This window comes from Phasianus colchicus, chromosome 2 (genome assembly GCF_987193195.1).
Source record: "Phasianus colchicus chromosome 2, bPhaCol1.hap1.1, whole genome shotgun sequence".
Classification (NCBI taxonomy): Eukaryota; Metazoa; Chordata; class Aves; order Galliformes; family Phasianidae; genus Phasianus; species Phasianus colchicus.
The window spans coordinates 69,953,875-69,970,578 of record NC_143437.1 but is presented as its reverse complement, the minus strand read 5'-3'; the positions used below and the strand labels follow the sequence as shown (position 1 = coordinate 69,970,578).

At 32.8% G+C, this 16,704-nt stretch overlaps 1 protein-coding gene across 1 annotated transcript in view; it reads left to right on the top strand.

Annotated features, from left to right (window-relative positions):
- The window catches only part of GRIK2 (glutamate ionotropic receptor kainate type subunit 2), a 310,527-nt gene that overhangs the window by 166,103 nt on the left and 127,720 nt on the right, over positions 1–16,704 (top strand). The window contains exon 10 of the mRNA XM_090135954.1: positions 2,276–2,482. Coding sequence (XP_089992080.1) covers positions 2,276–2,482 — 207 coding nt within the window. The remainder of the gene's footprint in view (positions 1–2,275; positions 2,483–16,704) is intronic.

Sequence of the window (16,704 nt, the reverse complement as noted above, 5' to 3'; positions counted from 1 at the left end):
GAAATTTCTCATCAAAAGTTTTTCCATAACAAAATATTGTAATTATTTAATAATAAAGTAGTAACATAAAGACTATTGTAGTCCTCATCCAACGAAGTCAGAGAAAGGATAATAAAGGAAGACTGGATTGGAGCCCTTAATTTTTGCAGTATATTTATATGTATTTAATGAAGTGTAAAAATACAGAAATCAAGGTTTGTTGTAATGATCTTCTAGGAAAATATGCAAGAATGTATGGACGAGCTAGGTGTCTCAGTGAAGGAAATCTGTCTGTCCTTACAGGATAAAGGAGACATAACAGCATGCTGATTATACTACTTTTCTGCTATCATACACATTGAATTCTTCTCCATGTAATACAGTGTTGCATGGAATGAGAGCTAAAAGCAAAACTCCTGTTAAGTAAATTGATTTCAAATAGACTATGGGATATGTGACTGTAAATATCTGAGCAATTCAGAGAACAGACGTCTAGGGTCTCTGTATACGAATATTCCAAGATATCTAGGAACTTCATATTGTTCTGTTTGAGATGGACATGTCTGAGATTTTTTACATTTTCAGGTATAAATGTTTGAATTTAAAGTTTGCATAAATAATTTTATTCAATTTTTCAATTTAATATTGGATAATATGTTTGAAGTAGCTACTGCTGGTAAAGGAATTCCAGGTGTTTTGAGAACTCCAAAACCACTGAACTGAACAGTTGATGTAGACAAATTTTAATTGTCAGAATTTAATTTATTAGATGATGAATGTTCTTTCTTTAGCAGATAGAGTTCCCAAGGTAGCTGTTTTCTTTGCCTTCTTTTTATCTATATGTAATTAAGGTAATCATTTTCTTCTAGCAACACAGTCCAAGCTCTTAGATAATCTACTGTGACAATTATGCCCATCATTATAAAGTTCCTTCTTATACCTAACCTGAATTTCTTTTGTTAAGATTTAAGGCCATTAGCAATTGTCCCATCTACAGAAAATAACTTCTCATATTCCAGTTTGCAACCACTTTGTATGTGTTGAATACTTTGATCACTCCGCAGTGAATCCAGTATTCTTTAAGAGGAGCAAAAAATTCAACAGAGAAACAAACATCTTCTGAACACATTTCTTCTGAGAGCAAATGGTCTCCTTGCTTTCTCCCTTGCATTTTGGGTAAAATCCTGCATGCCAGCATTCTGGTCTTATATAGACAAAAAAAGCTTAAATCATGGGTTACCTCAAGATACAGGTTTACATTGGAAATGCTGACAGATCCTTAGTAGAGCTGTCACATGCCTGTGGAATGAAGTGCCTTTAACCCCACTGAATGCTGATGTGGAGATTTAGGGCTCTATGAATTCTATTAAGTTACCCTGCAGAGTTTATCTGAGACTTGTATTCGGTGCAGTAATTGCATCTACTATCATTTTTCTTACCTTTGTTCTTATTTTTTGTTTTTGTATAAAATGGGAAAAACCTTTCTAAAGCATGAGTACAGACTAAGTCATATATTGAATCTTTCACATAGTAATTGAAGATTTGTTGTAAACCCAACCATTTGTTTGGTTTATATTTTCCTTCAGCTTTGTATTTGAGAAAGATCATCCTAAATAAGGAGATGTTAAAGCCTTGCATTTTCCTAAATATTTCTTCCTATAATTATGAATATTCTGATGATTATTTTAAGTTATTTACTGCCCTATTTCCACATCACTTTATGAGGAGAAATCATGTCATAGTCTAAATTATAAACATATGAAAATAAATGTTTAATGAAATTAAATTCAGTTTTCACGGAACATATGCCATAGAATTCACTTTTTGAGTTAACTTTTTGTCTGTTTTTGCCACAGTGTTAAAAATGGAAGCATATAACTTGAAGCAGTAGGGCAGACATTTTTTTTCTCTCTTAGTGTGTTTTCTACACTTCGTCTATGAAACCAATGAGAAAACAGTTAAGAGTTCATATCAAGAGAAACATAAAAACTGATTGTTAAAGAACTTGATTGATTAGGGATTTTAATTAAAATTTTATTTTGTTCAGTTGTTAAATCACATTTTTATTGTGTTATGAGAGGCTTACTGTATTCATCCAAACAATGCATTTAGTATTAATGCATTATGTAACTTGTTAATGAGACTTATAGGCAAAAGTTAAGAGAATTCTACTTTTCATTTCATTCTTTTTACAGGGAGAGTAATCATTATAGTATAATAATTTAGATAAGAAGGATTAGAAAAGGAAGATATGAGGGGGCATTCAATATTTGTTCTGTCTTTTCAAATTTTACAGGAAGAGCCATATGTAATGTTCAAGAAGTCAGATAAACCTTTGTATGGAAATGATCGATTTGAAGGTTATTGCATTGACCTCCTCAGGGAGCTGTCTACTATCCTTGGATTTTCCTATGAGATTAGACTGGTGGAGGATGGAAAATATGGAGCCCAGGAGGATGCCAGTGGACAGTGGAATGGAATGGTTCGTGAATTAATTGATCATGTAAGTTAATTTTTGAGGCTTTCTACTATCCATTTAGATTTCAATATTATCTGTACAAATTATAAAACATTGTACAGTAGGACCATTTGAATAGTGGTGCCTTGGAGAATGTTTAAAAGATTAATGCATGATTAATCCATGAGTAGATCCATGATTTTTTTCCTCCGAATTCTGTTTGTTAAACCAAGACTATTCCACATCTTTATTTTGTCAACAGGCAGTGTTTAATTTCTGCCAAATGAGTTTTGCTCTTCTATGGCATATTTCTAAATAGTACTCAGAACTCCTTTTGGTGAACAAATATCTCTTGTTTATTTTTTTTCTGTTTGTTTTTTTTTTTCTTGGTGACATAATACATATTTTCATTAATCCATAGAAGTCAGATCTCCTCTAATAGTGGATCTGAGACACATGAATTATTTGATAAACACAGAAGAGAGCATATTACTTGAAACTTCGGCAATTAAGTGCAAACCATAAGATAGCAACATATACTGATGCAGTAAAGTAGTGAAATGTGCTTTAAAACAAATACCATTACAATTACTTAGATCAGACACTATTTTCTGTCCTTTCAGTGGTGGTCCTGCCAGTTGAATTCAGCTTTTTAGACTCATTTTAGATTGTAATTTTTTTGAGAATTATGTTGTTTTGCCTTTTAGCATTTATCTGGGTGAATTACTTAATAGAGAGACATTTGATCAAAGAATTTAAAATAATACATATTCTGCACATCAGTGTCACTTTAAATAGGTAGAATGGGAGATTATTTTATTGCTAATTCAAGTGAACCTTCCTAATGATGGCAGAAACTGTGTGGATAACTTGAAGATTAATTTTCACTAATCCTTTATTTTAAGATTTCAGCATATGAGCAGAGCATGTACTAATCAAAATATTCTGTTTACTAAGAGGGCTTTCATCTTTCTACTTTACTTTTCTAGTAAATAATAATCTGATATTTCTGTTGCAGCAGATGTTGATTATGTCTAGTTTCTAACTTTTAGTATAAATGTGTGGGAGTATTATATTATCTTTAAATAAGTGTATGTACTGTACCTCATGCACATACATATAAACTAAACAGATATTTTGCTAGACTCTTTCCACCTCTATAAATGTACAAATTCACACATGCACAATGCATAGGCATATGTAGTTATTAGATTTGGCAGTTGTTAGATATTATCATCTGAAATAATTTTTTAACAATTGGGATCAATGGTGAGAAAATATTTCCTACATAATTCCTTAGAGGCTCAGAAAAAAAACTTATTTTGTAATGAGTTATTATTAATCCCTGAAGTTTTCTTCAACTAGCACTGGCGTAGCCTCGTAAACTTGTGTGAAGGTAATCTCAAAATAAAACACTTTTAAGGATGTTGCAACAGTAAGAGTTATAGGACAGCTTTTCCAATCCTTTCCTCTTGGTAGCATAGAACGGAATGTGTTCATCTTTCTCCTGGCATAAAATTAAACTTAGATTAAAGTGTTTTTTCCCCTTTCAAATGCTGCTTACGTAAGAATAAAAATAGTTTAGGTAGTATACTAAGTGCATTTTGGAAGATGTAGTCTAATGTCTTGTATCATATCAAGATGAGGGTGTTGAGCCACACTATGTATTGCATTCCCATGCTATGCTGAATCTTCACAGAAAAAACTCTTCGATTTCTAACTTTTTTTTTGGTCTTTGTGTGAATAGGTATTACATTGCAAATGTTCTCAAATTTTTAACTAACAATTTTAACAAAAAGTTGGGTTTTTTTTGAAAATTAAAAAGAAATCAGTTTAATAATTTTAAATACTTTTATAAGTATCTCTCTAGACTGGACTTCCAATAGTTTCTTGATTTCCCAATAGTTAGAATTTTCCTTCTAAATTTTATGTATTTTTATTCATTCTTATCCTATAATTTATTAGAAATACATGCATTACATTATTCATACATTTGTGCCATTTCTGTTCATCATTGCATATTACTGATATGTTTTATTAGTAAGCAACATTTCTAACCTGAGTACTGATAGGTAAGAATTTAGAATATTCCAGACAGACAGTTACCACATTTGATGCTTCATTTTTTTTAGTCCTTTGCAGATCAGCTTAGTTTTCACTTTCTTTTCCTGTACAGAATATTTAATAAAGTGTCAAAAATATTCTTTTGTACAAAGTGAGATAATGAACTGATTTTTATTTAATTTTGATTAGTTTAAATACTTATCATATTTCATTAAAATTATTCAACATACATTTTTTAACCTGTGTCTAATTAAGTAAAAAGACCACAAAGTAAAAATGCAGTTATCAAAGTTGTAGAGTATCTACATGCATTTACAAAATATATTTAAAATTTATTGTTATCTATTTGTTATATTTGAACTGTCAGTCAGTTAATATTTGAAAGAATGGATAGCATGCCATAGTAAATATATTTACAAAGGTAGTTTGTAACATTTGTAACTCAAGAAAAAAAATTATGTGTGTAGGAAGGAAGATTCAAAATGTATTAGATAAACAGTACCAAAATTAATCCAGGTGTTCAAATAAATTGCATTTAATTGTTTTACATGGTTGTACGTACTCAAAAATTTAAGTGAAATGAACTTAGCTCAGCATATCATGTAAGTCTCAGGCTTGAAATTATGTAGCATGAAAAGAGAATGAAGGCTGCATTAGGCTTTTTATGTTTTCAATCCATTTCCCCATTTTACTCCTTTTCTTTCTTTCGCTGTTACATATGTTGTTTTCAAATGCCATAATCCTGATGTTAGTTTCCAAACAATGACTAGTTTCCTTCTGAATAAATGATAAATATTTTGAAAGTGAAAAATGAATTCAGTAATCACTGACATGTTCCCTTTGACAATTGAAGGAAAATGAATTCTTTCTGGAAAAGACAGTGGTATCTATAACAGCAAATTGAAAAGAAATACCAACTAGAACAGCAAGACGAGATTTTTCATTCTAAATGGAATTTCTCCAGTTAGGGTGCCTGATCTATTTGCCACAATGAGAATACTTTTTTTTTTTTTTTTTTTCATCCATATTTTCATCTGGTTAGTTTAATATAAAAATTTGAGATATTCAGGGCAAATGGGTGGGGAGTGCTAAAATCCAGGTATTTCCATCGTTTTTGGATGCATACTTCATAAGGAAATATTCTTTATAGTGACTTGAAGTCTTTGTCCTTGCATTCAAATTAGGATAGACTTACTGAATTACTTTTGGACTGGAGATTATGAATTCTGCAGATTTTAAGTTTGTCTGTGGTGCTGAAAAATTTTTATGGAAGTGCATCATATAAAATGAGATAGTGTAAGTGTGTAGATTATTTTTCACTGTAGACAGCAGATACTGTTAGAATAAAAGTATGTAATTGTACTTCTATTATACCCATCTGTTTTATAATTCCAGAAGTATTTCAAAACATTCTTATCATTGGGTTCTAAAACAAGTAAATAACTGCTATGTTAAACTTCCCCAGAGATATAAATAAAAGTTAAAAATCCACTGGGAAGTAAAATGTTACTATAACACACCACTGAAAATAATCTTTTTTTTCCATGACTGTTAGAATGGTTCTTCTACAGTTCAAAGCTTTTGCATTGCAAGTTGTCTTTAAGGCTTGCAGATCTTTTTTGATTCATGAATAGTTATATAAAAGGTCCAGCTTTTAAATAAGGACTACACTTTTATTATATGTAAGAATTTAATGGGAACTTCCTTTCATTTCATAGAAGAGTAGAATTTTCAGCATGGAAGAAGGTAAGATTTATGCAGTTGGGCAATTGGAAAGCACTACTTAATTTGAATTAGATTTAGACATAGACTTGAACTTCAGTATCGTTCCTATTTTTTAAAATCAGTACCTTACACAGTAATAAATGTTTACACGTGAAATTCTTACAATTATAAAATTAGTAGCAGTGACAAACATATTAGTGGCCTTCTGTTTTCTCAATAACAAAATACTTTCTGATATTTATATAGCAGGTTTAAAATACTCCTGGAGACATCTTCTGACAATAACTTTTTATTTTGCTACTTTTTCCATCTGATTTCAAGTACTTACGTTATTGAAGGATAGATCCAAAGATTTTTATTACTATATGAAAGTTAATGAACGCTTCAAATAGGCAACTATACAGATTCTTTTGGTTGCTTCCTTTTTAAGATGAATTCAAGTTTCTTCCATTTCTTTTCTTCCTTCCCTTCCATAATTCAGTTTCATCACATTGGAGCATACTACTTCTCTTCACATTCATAAAAATCTCTGCCCAATAGAGCTTTCTTAGGAACTGTTAAGGAGTTCTGTTGTCTCTTGTCCCTAATGATAGATACAGTCTTCCTCCTTGTAATTTTCATGCAAAAGATCTAGCTGACTTTCAGTACAATGCATGACAGTTTAGTCATTTGTCTTCCTTCATTAATGAAAATCTCTTAAGATTTGACAATAAATTAAGAGATTGCAGGGAGAAAGAAAGACTGAGCATTTTGACTATTTGCACCAACATTGTATGTTCTGGAAAATAAAGCTTGATTTATTGCTAGTGCTCTTTGTAACACTGTACCTGCTTTTCAGTTTCATCATTTTACCCATGAACATATCATACCTTGAGGCATTTCCAAAGCTCTCTCTAACACTTAATCCCTACTCTGTGTATTGTCTTCAATTTTTTTATGAATGATTCTCCTAATTAATGTACTGACACTTATGCATATGCTCCTACTTATTGAATACTTTTATTAGACCATTTTCAAAATATTTCCCCACAGAGGATCACTGGATTTTAACATCTTAATTTAATTATTTTATTTTATTTTTGTCAAATATATTACATTACTTCTTCCTTATTGCATTTCTCAGAACAATTTAGTTACTTTTTCCACAATATGCCCTGGATTTTTCCTAGGTAATGTTCTGCTAGTTTTCATCATCTTGTTCAAACAATAAGAATATTTCACAAGACAATCTAGTTATTACTGCAGAGGTAAAAAATGAGTAGTAACTTTGAAAACTGCTTTTGCCTAAACTACCTGAAGTTGGAAAATTCAGATCTACGGCACAATTGTTTAGCTCTCTTCTTTTGTGTTGGCTTGTGACTGTAACTTGCTCTGAACATCAACATTCTGTTAAATCCTGAAAACTGAGAAACATTTTAGGTGTTTTCCTCTTTTTTTTTTTTTTTTCTTTTTCCATAGAAAATGTATTTAGATCTTGTCACATCTTCTGTAAAACTTGAAAAAACATCCTTTTTTTTCTTTTTTCTTTCATACCCATACAGCACTGAGATTTTTCTTTTATGTATTTGCATTTAGCAGCTACCCTGTTTCTCTTTCCTTGAGTATACTAATCCATTTCTTGAGCTCTGTGGTCTTCTCTGGCTTGAGCTAACATTTGATATGCAACCTTTTGTCTAACTGCATTGTGTAAGTGCTGTTGCAAGTACTTCCTATTACTTGCAAGTACTTCCCTTTTGAATCATGAGGCCATAATTAGACCTCCTTGAATTTTTTCGTGTGTGTTTTGCAGATTCTGCAGAAGTCATTATTAAAAAATTTTCACATTTCATCAGAGAATTTAACCCCGAGTCAATTAAAAAATGTGGTTTTGTTTTTGTTTCCCAGGTTAAAATAAAAAAGGACAACTTATTGACTATAACTCTTTAGATCAAAATCCTTTTTTTCATTAGAGATTTTTCAGCAGGCATTTTTTAATCAATTCATGACATGATATGTTCCGTGATCCCAAGCTTATCTATATAAGGCAGCATATGTGAAACAGAACATTAATCATATTCTAGAGCAGTACATATGACAGAAAATTGGATATCCAAGGTATCTCAGGCAGTAGACACAAAACAGTTTTCGTAGACCTTGGTTAGCTGAACTGCTCTTTAGACTGTATCATCTTTATTGATTAGACCTCTACTAGCAGCAGTGGGAATTTAAACTTCTATGGATTGAGCAGTAACTTTTGGGGAATTTTTATTGTAGAGAATAAAACTTAAAGAGAATTAAAAACTATTTTTTGATTAAATATTAAAATATTTAAAGACAGGTGCATTGGATGGTGTTTTAATGCCATAAGTAGATCTTAAAGGAGACTACAAAGATACAATAGAAGTATGCCAGCACCAACCATAGGAGCATCGGTATCAAGTGCCTTAACACAGTGTTTGGCCCCTGTCCGGTGTCAGTTCTCTTGCCTGACGTGGCCCTTGAGCATTCACATTCCATGTTTCTCACAAGACAATAGTTTTTGCCCTTCTTATCTCATCAACAAGGAAAATTTTACTCACTTGCATAAGGTCTTCTGTCTCTGGTATTCCTACTTCCAGACAATTTAACCTGTTCTGTAATGAAGCCTTCTTGCCTTCAGTGCCAAGTTGTTCATTGGCCAAGAATTACCATTGATGAGTAATTACAATTTGAATTTCTCCTTTACAACTGACACTTAAATTTCTGGTGCAACCTGAGCCATATAGTACTGTCATATCTAAGACAGAGCAGCAGCTAGAGGCAGAAGAATATCTTATAGCATGTTGCAAGTTCTAGTTCACTTCAAATAGGAGCAAAAATAAGTCCCCAGCTATCTGCCTTCTTTAATACTATAATTGTTCAGTGTCCTTAATGTATTTCTGCACATTTATGTATATATCTATTGTTCTAAATATACATATTATCTTCCAGTACTTATTGTTTGCATGCTTTCTTTTCCTCACTAAAACTGCATTTCATTTCTTTGTGAAATTTTCTCTGGAAGTCTATTGTATAATTTATTATAAATAATATGCCATAAAATATTGCTTGTTCTTCTTCTGACTTTCAGTCTAATTGCTAATTAATTAATACACAAGTTTAAGTGCCTTTTATTTACAGTGCCTTTTGGCCAAAGTTGAATGAACAGCAAGCAAGTATATCCCCAACAAGCAACTAACAGTGTCTCTCTTGTTACTTGCTCTTCTGTTTTTCACATAAAACCAACTGAGTATATCCATAGTCTTACAGAACCTGTTTGCAAGTTCTCATCTTGAATGTTTGAATTCATCAGTGTAGCTCAGTCAGGCACCACATTGCTTAACACCTACTATTCAATTTTTATATTATTGTTTTTTTTTCTCTTTTTAATGTTGAAACATAAAAAAATTGCTCTTCTGCATGACCACAGAACCACTGAGAATAATAATTAGTTGCTATGCTCACAGGATAGCACATAATTTGCAGGCTTTTCACTCTCTCCTAAAGGCTTTAAATTATATTCTTATGTGAAAGCTTACAAACGTATTCTAACACAGAGTGAATATTATGTAGAAAAGAAGTGCAGGCTTAAGATAGAGTGCTGTGGAAAGCACTGCAGAAATCTATGCAAAAATGCCAAAGAAAGAAAATAATACAAAATGTAATATAAAATGTAAGACAGTAATATAAAATGTCAAACAAAGAAATCCTAAGCCAAAAGCAGTATAGTCAAATGTTAATTCAGTGAAGAGCACAGGAGAAGTGTGTGTATGAATCCTTATTAACACTGAAGAACGAGGTTTGTTGCTATAATGACAGTGAAGAGTGGTAGAAAATAACATGAAGATTATTGTTTGTATATATATGTCAGCTGAAGTGAAATATATGTGAAAGCTAGAATTCCCCAATAGCAAAGTTAATTTCCACTGAATTGTCCATTTTATTGGATAATTTTTTGTGTGTTCATTTTTGTTTTCTTTCTCTCTTCTGGTTCAGAAAAGGTTGGTCACTGGGTTTGGCCCCATTTAGTAGAAACTAAATTACCTGGGGAAAATTGATGAAACAAATTCTCTATTCAGATATGTACTTTTTCTCCAATGAGGTTATTTGCAATTCAGTTTTTCATTACAAAGGTGATTTTTACAGCTTATCATATTCATTCAGCTTACTTATTCTTTGGGCTGCTTCTACTATTTATACTTCCATGTACAGAAAAGATCCGAATAAAGATCACCTGTACTGGGAAAATTGATTGATACTGCATTTCCCACTCTTCCCTACTCTTCCCTGCCTGCTCAAATCTTGTTCTAAATTAATGGTTAAGAGCAGTGTTTACAGGCTTGGGTAGATCAGGGATCCATAAATTCTGCTCATAGCTCTTGTGATCACACTGTTGCTACTTAGCTTCTGCTTTGGTTTCCGTCATATGTAAGTGGAAACAGAAAGATTTTGAAAGATTTTTAGGGGCTCTATATAAATCAGCTACATAGATTCATGGAGAAAGTACAATAAAATTAACTTTTAGTATTGTTTCTGATAATGAAAGCTCAAAATAAAAAAAATATTCAAAAGTTTATCTTTTCTTCATTTTCAAAGAATTTCTAAACATCTTGAACTGAACTTTTCAGATAGGGTGGATAGAATTTGTGATGATGGTATTCTGGAGAACACCAGCTTTCAATAGGAGCATTTTCATCATAGAGTTTCAGGATATGTTGGGAGATGTGTCCCTGGGAATAATGTCTGGAATACAGTATCACATACAACATTGAGGAATTAAGAGGTGTTAACTCTGATCTATTATACTTGCAGTATCAAAGACAAGTTGTTTAGTACCAGAAATATGTTCTCAACTATAAAAATTATTTTGTGTCTGAGACATGATTGCTTCTATGTTAAAAATAGAAGGCTCATTTAGATGTATTTTATTGAATTTATTTATTAACTTATTTATTTTTAATGAAGTGGACTGGTATTGAAAAATATTCTACACAATTATTCTGAAATTATCTTGTAAAAAATCTTACAATGTACAAATTTCAATGCATTTTTAAAATTCATTGTAACTGATGATCTTTACTAGATTTTTGATAGTTCGCGTGGTCAGAAAAATAATGAATCTCTTTCAAAATCTCCAGAGCAGCATTCAGAGCCTGTCAGTCCCATGTCTGAAGATTTTAAAGTTACTTTGAAAATGATCTTTCCAACCCTCAAGAGAACTACTGATTTAATAATTCCGAGATATAAAGAGAAAGCTATTGTAAGATTTACACTTCTATTATTTTTACAGCATAATAATAAGGAAAAAATGGGTCAGTTATGAAGAGCTATCATTGAAGCAGCATCATTGCTGTTCTCTGGACTAATCCTGCTAGTTGTTTTTGTAATCTGCATAAAGTTTGGAGTTTTGCTGACAGAGAAGCTCAGATTACAGTGGCAGCATGATTTCAAATGTCACTCAAATGTGCCAGAGTAGACTGGAACCAGTGCAGTTCTATCCACCATATTCCGTGGAACAAAGAGATAACACATTTTAATTCTGGGCTTACACATCCTATGTGTAACTTGATAAAGTGTTTTTTTCCAGAGCATCTCTTCATTTATTTTCTTTATTGAATTATTAACATTTTTCAGGTAGAGATATCTGTATGAAAATTGTCCTATAGTGTAGTTTTACATTTTCTTTTTTCACTTAATTCCCCCGTGTAAAACAATAATATAGAAATAAAATAATAGCAATAAATGCCAAATCTCAATATTTAATTTATTGTAGTATTTGAGAAATTTATTGAAGACCACCTCCAGTGTGACTTTTCTTAAGAGTGGAGACTACTATCTGGCCAGTCTGCTCTAGTGTTTGATCATTCTTAGTTTTTTTCTTATGTTAAATGGAATATCCTGCATTTTAGTTTTGCTCATTGTCTTTTCTCCTTTCACTGGATACTGAGAAGGATCTGTCTCTTTCTTTCTTTGTTCCCTCTACCCCACCAAACTTTTATATTCATTTATCAGCTTCCCCTGAGCCATTTCTTCTCCAGACTAAACTGTCTTAGCTCTCAGTGTCTCCTTGTATGGCAAGTGTTCCAGTCTGTTATTCATCTCTGTAGCCTTATGTTGGTCTCAATTTAGTATGTCCCTGTCTTTCTCTAGGGAGTCTAGATCTTGACCAATCACACCAGTGCCTTGCCAATGCCAAGTACTTAGTAAGGATGGCCTCCCTGAAATATAGGCCATGTTCTGCCTAATGAGGCATAGCTGGTTAGCCTTACAGAAGATTTACTGGCTCCTGAGTGGATACAGAATTTCATGCTTTCCTTATCTGAAAATTATGAAGTTCCTGTCATCTCACTTTTGCAGCCTATTGAGGTCCTTCTGAACAGCTGCATAATCCACTCATCTATCAGCTATTCCTGCCAGTATTATCTGCAGACATACTGAAAGTCCATTCTGTCTTCTCATCCAGCTAATTATTGCATATACTAAACAGTACTGGTGCTACTATTGACCCCTGGGATATATTGCTGATAACTGATCTACAGCTGAACTTCATACCTTTAATCAGTCCAACAGCTCAGACATTTTTCATTCTTTCTCATTGTCTATTTACTATTATTTTTTTTCTTAGTATGACTTTCAAGATTTACTCTGTTACTTTCCCAGGAATAAAGCCAAGGCTGACCAGCCATTATTTCCCAAGACCCTCTTTTTTGAAGACAGGAGTGATGTTGGTTTTCTTTAAGTTCTTAGGAACCTCATCTCCATATACTTTTGTAGATTGCTGAGGATGGCAAACATTAGCCAGTTCCTTCAATACTTGTGAATATATTTCATTAGGTGTCCTATGGACTTCTGTGTGTGCAGTTTGTTTCCATGTTTGTTCACTTGTTCCTCCTCCACTCAGGAGTAAGTCTTCCTTGCTCCATACTTGCCCACAAATCTCAGGAAGCTGGGATTCCTGAAGACGAGTCTTCTTACAAGTAAATGTTGAGGTGAAGCATAAATTGAATAACTTGACCTTCTTCATGTCCCTTGCCATCAAATCCCCTTCCTCATTTGGCACCAGTTCCATATTTTCTTTTGTGTTCCTATGGCTGATTATGTACTTGTAGGCCCTTTCTTGCTCCAGACATTCCTCACCACATTTGACTCTAGATGTGCTTTGACTATCCTAGCCCTGCCTGTATGTTTAGAGAGCGTTGCTATATTCCTCCCAAGACACTTATCCCTGCTTTCATATATGGTATTCTTCTTTCTTGTATGTAAGATTTGTCAGGAGCTCTTTATTCATGCAGGCCTCTTGCTAGTAGTTGTTAACATGGGGATGAAAAATTTTTATGCTTGGAGGAAGTGACTCTTGAAAATCAAGCAGTTCTGTAGTGTTTTTCTCTCCAGGACTGTCTTCTAATGAATTCCTCTAAGCAAGTCCCAGAAAAGGCTACTGTGGCGTGGTAAGCAGGAGTGGTTCCTTCTGACAGGATCTGCATAGTGTGGTGTGGGAAAACCCATCACTTCATTCTTATTAAAGCTGATTGTTAATAAGTTTACACAAGTATCCTCAACATGGATGTTGGAATTGAACGCGCCCTCAACAAGTCTGCACATGACACCAGGCTAAGAGGTGCAGTTGGTACTCTGGAGGAAAAGGATGCCATCCAGACAGATTTTGACAGGCTTGAGAGGTAGGTACATGGAAAACTTATGATGTGATGTTCAGCAAGCCCAAGTGTAAATCCTGCATCTTGACTAGGGCAATTCCACACATCAGTACAAACTGGGTGATGGATCAAGAGTTCTGCATATTCTATAGAGTTCTCTAAATTAATTTTTGTTCTTATTAATACTTATTATTATTATTATAGTTTATAAATAGTTGCTATAGTAGTTAAGACAGGGAAACCTTTCCACAGTGGAGAAGTAAACAGAGTATGAAGAATTCTAATGTAACACAAACAGAACCTAGCAATCCTTCTTTCTTATAAATTCCTACAGTAATGTAGAAAGTAGACCGCACTGAGTGCTTATAGTAGTATGAAAGAAGAAAATATCATCCTTTAAGATGAAGAACAAAGACTGAAGATAAATTGCTATTAAAAATAAACTATTAAAAATGGTATTCTAAATCTTGGATGCACTTTGATAAAGCAGGATAGAAATAGCAGTCAGTGGTTTAACTTAATGAATATTTTCCTATAAAAGATGATAAATTCTGTTTTTTTGTCCTCCTGGACATTCTCTTCCTTGTTTGAGCACATCCCTCTGTGCTCGATGCATTACTCAGATACACACAGAATATGAGTGCTATTTTCGAGTTTATCGTGTCATATCTTTGAATGATGAAATGAATATAGGATTGATTCCCTCATGCTTGGTATACTTAAAGTAAGAATTCACTGAGTAGCATTTTCCTCCAGTCCCTGCCACGTACTGTGGTATTATTGCCTGCCGTGTGTAACTTCATTGCATGATATGGTTACTCTGTGTTGTTACAGCTATTCTTTTTTGCAAAGGACTGCATTTTGTGTTGGAAGGCCCTTGTCAGACCTACTAGCTTCTAATTGCTATTGTAACTTTTATTTGGTGCAAAATTTCACTCCTATAAAAACTAGCTTATCTTCATCAGTCTTAAGGTGCTATTATAAAAAGACCTTTATCTCAAGTACTCTAAGGTCACGAATAAGTGCTATTTATGATTATGCTTTCAGATAGATAAAGCTTTTTTTGCTCTAAGACATAGTCATACATGGTTCTGTTATCAAGTGAGTGAAGTATTCTTTGTTACGGAACTTATGGAAAACCATTTTAAGATGTATCCATTTGTTCGTCTTCCTTTAGACAGATAAAATTCTAATTTTACAACATTCATCCCCAATTCAACCTGAGAAATTAACTAATATAATTCTCTTATTTGTATATCTCTATTGTAGAAGACTGTAGGAGACCCTGATAATGCTCTTCTGGAAACTATACTCCTTATTTCTCTTACATTCAGTTATGATTGAAATATGTGCCAAGATAATTGAGTATTTTGGAGATAAAATATGCTTGATAAGCAAAATGATTAAATTTTGTAATATTATACTTTTTATGTCAGTCATTCCTGTTGTATGTTGCATTTTGTGTAATGTTTAGGTAGCTACAGTTTTGCCATAAGTCAGGAAGAGATATGTCATTTACAGTCACTAGTAAACTAAATCTGAAAATGCTAACACTGGGCATGAAACAATACACATATTTTGCAAAATCAATCTACTTGTTAGCATATTTTTACTATCTGTTTGACTTTAGAAAGCGTACCACATTGTTATCCATTTGGACAGTGGAACCGGTGTTCTTAGATCTGTTATTAGATCTGAAGTTACAAGTTCTATGCAGAAGTCAGACTGCCATAATGAAAATGATTTTTATCTTGAATTTACAGATCATTCTTTGAACCTAACTTGCTGTGTGTGGAGTAGTATGAGGATGAATGCATTTTCTTCTGTTTTTCTTACATTTTGTTTGTATTTTATCTGAAATTATGAATTCTGTCTTCATAAATACCACAATCATGTAGATACTTTGAAAGAAAGAGGATTATTTCCATTTTCTTTTACTCCTTTTGACATTGAATATATTGCCTCCATCTGGTGCTTTTTATTTGTACCAATTGCAGTGAGAAAGTATAAGAATCACTCTTACATGGTGTTTTCTGCAGTATCAGAAAATTACGTTAATTGTTTGAGCTTCTAAAATGGTCTTGCTTTGAACAGGAAGTTGGATTAGGTGAACTCCAAAGGTCTGTTTCAACATAAATTACTCTGCCATTATCTGAAAATAGCTTGTCATATGCTGCATCCATACTGTACTTTCTTAAACAAAACTTAAGAATTACTCTTAGCTAATATTTACAATTAATTTAAGGAGTTAGAGTTTAACCAGATAACTGATATATACAAATATTTTCTTTATATCATAGAGTGTACTATAGCACCAGGCAAAAGCAATGTTACCTGGTTCCTTGCAATTTTTTTCTGTTGTGGAATTGTTAAGACAATACAGGACAAACTGTGTGAAATGATGATAGGATGACTAAGCATATTAAAAAAAAAAGATTATAATCAGAGACCAATATCTGGACATATAATCTGGTAGAAAGGTCTCCCCACTCCCACATCTGTCCCTATTGCATCCTACATTGATCATTCTGAATTCTGAAGATAATTCCAAGATAGCAGGGATCTGTATTTTGGGTCTATGCCTCCTAGATTGGAGAATCTGGTTGCCTTGTTCTGTCTTATAAAAAATACATCATTTATTCTAATGCTATATTTCTTATTGCATCCGCAGTTTCCTTAGAGCTTTTTTTTTCCACTGGAGATACTTGCAACAACTTACATTTACACGTATACAGCTTTGATGGTCAAGGGCTGAATTTCCAGCAGTATTTCCTAAAAGAAACTATTTGTTATTTGTAAAGGCTCAGTTCACGTTTTATGACCGAA